Source organism: Neodiprion virginianus, chromosome 7 (assembly GCF_021901495.1).
Source record: "Neodiprion virginianus isolate iyNeoVirg1 chromosome 7, iyNeoVirg1.1, whole genome shotgun sequence".
Taxonomy (NCBI): Eukaryota; Metazoa; Arthropoda; class Insecta; order Hymenoptera; family Diprionidae; genus Neodiprion; species Neodiprion virginianus.
In genome coordinates, this window is record NC_060883.1 from 17,227,123 (window position 1) to 17,235,548 (window position 8,426).

At 38.4% G+C, this 8,426-nt stretch overlaps 1 protein-coding gene across 1 annotated transcript; it reads right to left on the reverse strand.

Annotated features, from left to right (window-relative positions):
• Positions 1-194: 194 nt before the first annotated feature.
• On the reverse strand, positions 195-6,637 carry LOC124308723 (amino acid transporter AVT1C). The gene is made up of 8 exons (XM_046771701.1): positions 6,264-6,637; positions 5,786-5,906; positions 3,904-4,016; positions 3,670-3,802; positions 3,209-3,343; positions 2,876-2,985; positions 2,212-2,418; positions 195-1,169 (listed from the first exon to the last, which is right to left on the reverse strand). Exons 1-8 carry the CDS (start codon positions 6,400-6,402, stop codon positions 505-507), a joined length of 1,623 nt encoding a protein of 540 aa, XP_046627657.1. The 5' UTR covers positions 6,403-6,637; the 3' UTR covers positions 195-504.
• Between the last annotated feature and the right edge of the window lie 1,789 nt (positions 6,638-8,426).

Below are 8,426 nucleotides of genomic sequence, written 5' to 3' on the forward strand. Positions count from 1 at the left end.
TAATCATTCATTCCAGCATTCATCAATCTCATCATAGAATGGACTTTTCTATAAATTTTGATGAAAATGTGAAAATACATTGCTATGTGAACTCCATTTTGGTTCTTTTTTTTTTTTTCTCAATAAAATTTTTCAGATTGATAATTGACGGATTTTGGGTAAAAAAATGCGGTAACTATTTAAAAATCAATAGCTGTAACGATACACCCCTTAATATTAATATTAAGGGCTCAAACTTTCAGGATAATTTTTATTTGTCGTCATGAGCAATGTTTTTACAGTACCATTAAAAAAAAAATTCTTCGTTTTTTTTGGCCCAGTCTAATAGACACTCTATACTCCTTCCAAAGTAATTATACTTATAGTTTACTATTGATCGTACAATAACATTTAAATTCATATGAGAATACCCGATATCAGATAGGTATACATATTACTAATTTTCGGTCTGTAAAATTAATTTTATATCCGTAACATTAACTATGTTTACACAATTGCGCGTATTCAGTGAAAATCCAAGCCCTTAGCGGCCGCGGAGACATTGACGATGCAGGGTGGTGTGAACTCTACGAATCTGATCGTGTTTCTGACGTTAATATACGTCGAAGAGATTGTCAATATCACACCCAAAATGATAACCACGTGTTCAAACCAGTCGATTAGACTCTCGGGTCTACTCCATCTGAAATACCCACCAGAGGTACACTGCGAACGACACCTTCGTTCTCTTATCACAACGGGCTTACTGACATCCAGGTGTATAGGCTGTCCCACTGAAGTCTCGTCTTGATCGTTATCCTCTCCCATAAGCTCGCCGGCGTTACTATTTTCATAATACACGTAGGAGTGACGGGTCATCGGGTCGACGTTGGATTCAAACTTGAACCCATAGTGCACAGACTGGGAATGGACTCTGTGGTCATCGACAAGGTTGAAGCCACCGCGCCTTTGACAGGCTGAAAATACTGGGGGCGTTGGAGTCCGCTGAGCCGCCACTTGGAGCTTCTTGATCCTGGAGTACATCAGCGGGGGCAGAATGAAAACTAGAGGACCCGTTAAGGAACCCCCAATCAAAGCCATCACAATATCGAATCTCGGTACTGATTCGCCTAACGCAACGGCCAGGAAAACCAGCGCTGACCTTGTGACGCACCGCTTCCAACTGAACGCTGAAATAAATTCAGTGTCAGAATGAATAGGAAACGTGTGCCAGCTTTCGAGTGTTTCCTGCGAGGGGTTAATCACTCATGAATTTAATTTCCACCGGATTTCAAGATAACGAAGGTCTGAAAAGATTTTAGGGATTTCAGAGGATTTCGAAACATAACAAAAAATTTCAGAAGATCTCAAGAGATTTCAGAAAATTTCAAGACATTTCACAGAATTTCAAAAGGTTTCAAATGATTTAAAAGGATTACCAAAGATTTCGTATGATTTCAGTGGTTTTCAAAAGATTTTGACAGATTTCAAGAGATTACAAATGATTTCAGACAATTTCAGAAAATTTCTAAGGATCTCAAAGGACTGCAAGTGATTTCAAGAGATTTAATGATTTTAGGGGATTTCAAAAGATTTCAAAAATTACAAAAGACTTCGAGGATTTTAAAGGATTTCATAAGATTTCAAGAGACTCCAATTTCAGGGGATTTCAGGAGATTGCAAAAGATTTTTAATGATTTCAAAATATTTCAGACGATTTCAGGGGATTTTATGAGATTTCAGCGAATTTCAAGAGACTTCATAAAATTCACAGAAGGGTTCACATCTGATTTCAGGAATGATTAACCCCTCGGTTTCCTCCCTCGTACGCCATATTTGTTTTTATGTTTATAGAGAATGGATACGATATAACGCCGGTCAACACGTTTCATGTCCCTTACCATTAGTAATGCAATACAGCTTAACTACATTTCTTTTGCCTGAAAACTGAAGAAAATTGTTATTATTCTTCAAAGGGTTTGTTTTTGTGACTGGACAAGCAAGATTTTGAAGCTTATTCACAGACAACATAACTAAATTAAGCCGACTGCCAGCGCTTGTTTCCATAAAGTGAGAGAAAAACTTCAATATGTTGTCCGATGTAATGCATGTGAAAATGGGAAAGAATACAGCGCTAGCCTCTAGCAAATAGTAGCTGAACAAATCTAAAGGTGCAAATGCAAGTTGCTTCAATGGTTTCATCGATTCTTTGCGGTAAGTGTGTATACGTACATCTTCGAACATGAAGCTTATCCTCCACGTGCTGAAACAAAGCTGTGTGTCCGACGGCGCTGGAAAGGCAAAGCTGAAGTGCGGCAAGTAAGATAGCCGCACGCGTTGCAAACCCTCCGGGCACAAGCTGTAAGACATTCGCGGTAATCCTGTCTCCGTATTTCCAAGCTGCCAGACCCGTTGATACCGTGAATAAGGTGCCCGTAACTGCAAACCCGGAGGAAAGTGTTGAATGCCACATATTATACGACATAAACCTAGTCCAAATTTGAAGTTAACGGCCATGGAGCATTGACAAAGGAAAAGATTCGTTGGTTTTCGTCATGATTGACTTTTATTACAACACTTCCTTTCCGCGACGTCTCGACCGAGCCCAGCTGATCATCATCAGGCTAAATTTTTGACTATCCTAAGAACATGATCTTGTCGAAGACTTCCTCCTGAAATGGCAAGCTAACAACATCATGTTTGTAAGATAGTCAAAAATTTAGCTTGATGATGGTCGGCTGGGCTCGGTCGAAACCTCGCAGAGACAGTGTTCTAATAAAAAGTCAATCATGACCAAAATCGAGGAATATTTACCTTCGGAAACCTAGTACGATCATATTAATTGCATAACATATAAGCTATAGTATAATCATCAGAATATTGTTCCCACACTTACAAATGAATGAGCTGATCACCGCCTTGTTTACATCCTTTGGTTTCCTCATATCCACTTGGATGGTCATCAGCGTAGGATGAACATCGAACTGGAAAGCGAGGATGGCATAGCTGACGGAAAGAGACACTTGTATTATATATAATTCATACGAAAAGTTTGAGCCAAAGAAACATAATTAAGGCTAAAAATTTTCGCTGAATCGGTGCTGAAAGGACTGATCTGTGCTCAAAAATGAAAGTTATCTTCATAAGCCACGGGCAAATTTAGGATGAGCTTAGTCTTACTAGGCAGCTCAACAATAATTTAGGAAAAGGTATCTATGTCGGATTTTACCCCGAGATGAACCTTTCCCACGGCGGCCAGAGGGGCACCGGCTCCGGTTCCTCGATGACGTTATCCGAGACGATACACCACCAGGTCAAAGTTGCCGTGAGTGTGACCACCAGTGTCGAGCACATTGCCAACCACCTTGAAGTAACAATTGGATGCTGTTTAGTCTGCTGTTCCGGAAAAAATGCACATTAGGGTGGTCTTTAATAGGGTTGTTTTTGAATTTTTATATTTCCAGGGGCTTAAATACTTTCAAATGGATGAAAAAGAATTCCCTAAAAATTTGAGCTCTCTGTATCAACTCTAAGATAGCCCGCTTCGTGATCGAAGTATGTTAGAGTTGATACAGTGAGCGTAGGTTTTTAGAGAGTATTTTTTATCAATTCGAAAGCGTTTAAGACTCTGGAAGTATGAAAATTAAAAAAACAATCCTATAAAGAACACCCTAGTGCACATACACTTACTTCATATCGCGTGGACTTCCGAGCCACATTATTGGGCAGAGAAGAACACCGACAATGAGGAGCCAGTAGCAAAAGGAGAGATCGAACTTTTCCCCTGAGACCTTGATGCCAAAAAGCTGGAGATTCTGAGAGGCTGAAACACGTGATTTCAAGGGGCATACAATTGTTATTAATTCAAATCATGATCGTGGCTCACGCGTGACTTTACTTTGTCCATTACTAATCCTTGATTACCTACTAAGAGGCTCGGAATCCCTCCGCCGAAAACCGTTAGGTTCAACAGCACCGTCACGCAATTACGAGCAAAAGGTCCTAAGGTCATCTCAGTCACCGCTGCCAAGGGATATCTACATGAAAAAGAGTGATTACTTGTGTATTGATTATTAAATACGATGTCATATCGTCGGCTGCTGAAAAATTGGCCTAATTTTGGGAATTCAATCGTGGTCTGTTTGGTTCAAAATGATGCAGTTGATCGAGCGGCCTTCGGACATTTTTTTATTAGAATCAATTAATAGAATGTGGTTGCTCATGGTCTCTTAGAAACGGTTCACCCGATCCATTTCAACTTTGAGAACTGTATTCTGGGGATAATTTATTCTCTTTGCCTTGATGGTCCTACTTTTTTTTTAATATATTTTTTTTGTTAATTGATAATTGAACTTGTTCTATAATTTATGTTTTGTTGAGTCAAGAGGTTCGACGATTGAAGCAGGTAATCAAATTTGTTGTTAGAATAATCTCTTATTTCGATTAAACATTAGAGTTATTGTAACGCACAAAACATATTCTTCGAATGATATCATTCATAGTTCTATTGGCACAAATAACTTTCCGGGATCTACGCGATATTTAATGAATTAAATCCATAAACTCATTGTTGTATATGTAGAAGCATACAATCAACATCTGTCAACAGTTTATACATACGTATATGTAGTCATTATCAATTTCGATGACTCGAAACTTTGTATTAGGCTTTCCTCGTTTGTCAGGGGTCCAATGATTATTTACCACATATCATCCGTATCGGAAGTACTGTAGTAGACTACCCGGGCTTATAACTATCTCTGAAGCTATTTTTATAGCGAGAGAGTTCACCGCCTAGTGGCCGTTTATAGTACTAGTATACTGATATTCACGACGACCATATTCTCTACTTATTTCAAAGCACGTGGTATTTATTTTACTTCACAACTAAACTAGTCTAACTGATTCAACCACCTCCACTAAACTATAGCTCTGGTTAGATCAACAAAGTATGGCATTCAATCGTAAATTTTTCATTGGCTAGATTCATCTACTTATTTTATTTGAAGTACCTCATTCTTTCTGTCAACGAACATGCGACTTGGAGACACAATACATAAATTTCAGATGAAATGATATTTAGTGGACTCAATTTCGGAAACACATCAAAAAATTCACTCGAATCAATACTTCACTCGATCGCGACGACAAAGACTTTTGTTGATTCAAGGAATTCGCTTGACTAAATCGTTTTGCTAAACTAACTAAATCGAAATTGTTGAATTTAAGTCATCGTATTTGAAACAAATAAGGGATACTGGATTGAAGTAAATGGACTCCAACAAAATCTATTTTTTTGGCTCGAGAATTCCTTTTCCTTTGGGTTGGACTAGAAGATGCGATTTTTACCAAAAATATTCGTGTTCTTTATGCAAAAAAATTATTCAATTTATTTTTTTATTGAACATTTAGGTTTACCGACGAGGGTTTGGAATAATGTATCTAAAAAACTTTGATCGATAGAAATGGGTTGTATAATTTTGTTTTATCGCTATCGCAAATTTCGGACATGTAGTTTTGAGAAAAATGCGTTAGTTTCAAGTGAAGAAAAATAGTAGTATCTAGTAACTTACAAGTGTTTTTGGCTATTCTGCTACTCCAGGACCGTAAAATAAATTATATACTGATATACATTAACTGTACTATAATTACTTCGCTTCAAAATCTTCGGATGTTACTCTCAAGATGTTCAGCTGTCCGTTTTTGGAGAAAAACATCGATTTTTTGAAAAATCTAAATGGCTCTGCCCTTAATAAAAGTAACGTATCCTCGTTTATGAGATATGTATTCGATATTCAGCTCGTACCGATTTTTCCGCGCCAACTGCGGGTCTAGGTTCGTAGCTATTATCCAGGATTTTCCGAGGAGTCTCGCCGTGTATACTTGAAGACTTAAAACAAATATCACCAAAGGTATGCCTAGCCAACCTGAAACAAAATAGTTTGTTTCAACAATTGGAGTCCAAATTGCACTCACAATCAGCGTCTTGTGAAACGAGGTTGAAGTTAGTAACGTTATCGTAACGAAACATTGGGATAAACTTACTATTTTCTTATTTTTACAATGACTTCGAAAGAAGAAAGATTGCAAAATATCAGTACGTTTGGTTTTCCGAGTCATTTACCGAATTTCAAACAGTTCCAAAATCGCGACATAACGGTTCTTCCTCACATACGCAACGTTACTAACTTCAGCATGATCGTTTGAAGAATTCTACCCTATCAACGAGTCGTTGCACTACAGATAATTCGCTCGATCGTAATAAGGATTTGCTCACGACTCACCGCATTGTATGATCGCCCTGGGCAGGGCGATGATCGGAAAGACCCCGAAGATGTCGACCATGCAGAGGGTGGCAAATAGAAGAGACAATCCTGCCGGCTCACTAGGTCTATACATTAGGGGAATCCGCTCTCTTTCCATTTTCCAGTGATCGTGATCCACCTCGGCGCCGGGAAAAAAGGTGTCTATAGCTTGAGAATTGAAGACGAATGAAGACCAAGAGCAAGACCAAAACCAAAGTCAACACTTTCTGTGCTGACACTCGACCTGTTTCTGGTCGTGGTATCGTTCGAAATGAAATTCGATACACGACCTGCAGCAAAACACGTATACGAACTGCTGTTCTCATGCAAGGACCATGGTAACGGGCACGATCAGTCTATGTACACCAGTAGCAGTACCAGTACTGTCATACATCAAACCGATCGTAGTAGACGCGGTGAAGACCCATAAGGTGAGGTAAAAGTATATCGCTGTACACTGGTAAGCAAAAATATCGCTCGTACCTATCACTATCCACGGTTCGTTTGAACGCGGACTAACCCGAATGTTCTGGCACGTCTGGTTTTTTATTTTTTGTGCAAAAGTGTTCCCCGAGGTCTAAATGTTGAGACATTTTTTTAAAAATCGCATAACGAGCTATTGCAATATCCGTGCCAAATTTTATAATTAAACGATCTTTTGAAGAAGATTGTTTTCCTGACGGTGAGATAACAAGTTTTTGAATGGAACATTAATCTAGGGCAGTGAAAAACATCAGAAAACTGACATCGATCAGTAGAGAATTGAAAAAAAAACTTGCGTTTTTATCAGAACCGCTTCTAGTAGTTGTAATAAAGCGCGTTCAAACGACCCGTATATCTGGCATTCATCGAGTGCTTATGGCCGCTTCCCGAATAACAGTGGTACCAAAACACGTCGAAAAGACGTGCAACGCAACAAATTCAGACATCGAAACATAATGCTGTTCTGTAACGTCGATTACTATTTGGGAAATGACGTTCGTAAGTTTAAACGTCTATGTGGGAAATTCGCCTTGGCAAAAAGTTATAGAGAGGATCAGGCAATATGGGCAAGATATCAAGCTTCTATCGAACAAACTATGTTGGGTACCAATTAGCTGAACACGGAAAGGCTAGTAGAAGTATGATTTTTCGAACGTTATTATTATGGGACTGTGTACCTGATCGGATCCACCAAGTGTCGATGGTTTCGATCGTGAGTCTGCTTTGCCTCTTTACTCTTCAAGGGGATAGATCTCTTATTCGAAGTTTACGTATAAGATTTGTTAATGCCTTCGAAATAATATCTTAGAATAACTATTATGAGAGTAGGAAGTTGTATCCAATCCTATATGCATTTATATTACTACTGGGATCCCATCGCGACTCCGTCAGCGAATATTTTCGTTTTGAATTTGCGGAGCTTATAGATATTTTTTATGCAGATTTCATCGAGACCTTAAAACTCTTGAAAATAACTTTCCTCTATTTGTAAGAGTTTACTCAGGGTTCGCATATAAGTGTGCGATCCCTTTCCGTCTTGGCTTACAAATATCGTTATAGCTCCAAAACTATTGATCTGGTTGTGACGAAATATAGCCTCAAGCCTGACCAGACGTAGCTTTTCACAGAAAAAAAATTGGAATCGGTTCAGTAGTTTTGAAGTATGATGAAAAATTGTATAACAAATTTAATGTACTGTTCAAATCCTGGTACAATTACCTTCAAATTTTTTTCCAAAAAGATTTCGCAGAAAAAATATTTAGAAATCTTGATGAATTATAAAAACAAACCGATGAACCGGCGATCAATTTCATACCTCCCTCAATCCTCCATAATGTCCCACAATCAGCTTTTACCCATGACCATTCATTCTACTTTCCATCAAAATAACGCTGTTCAGAATTCAACCTTGACACCAAAAAAATACGAGAAAATGTAATCATAATTATTAAAATCAAAGTTTTCTACATCCATATCATTTCGTTATAATTACTATTTGACAGTTTATGTTTATGTGTTTATTCGTACCAGCGCACCAGAGTTGTGATGCGGCAGCAGACTGAGGGAGACGTTAGTGTGCAAGAAGTTCTACAGAGTCTACTGTCAATTAAATTTTCGTAGAAACACGACAGTTTACTATGATTTTAAGGCACGGCGATC

What these genes read in the sequence shown, in the direction of transcription:
- LOC124308723 (XM_046771701.1), bottom strand. Translation starts at nt 6,402, where the DNA reads ATGGAAAGAGAGCGGATTCCCCTAATGTATAGACCTAGTGAGCCGGCA. An exon ending in CAGTTGGCGCGGAAAAATCG is followed by an intron (nt 4,017 to 5,785) that starts GTACGAGCTGAA and finishes TTTTTCATGTAG; the next exon opens with ATATCCCTTGGCAGCGGTGA. An exon ending in GATTCCGAGCCTCTTAGTAG is followed by an intron (nt 3,803 to 3,903) that starts GTAATCAAGGAT and finishes CACGTGTTTCAG; the next exon opens with CCTCTCAGAATCTCCAGCTT.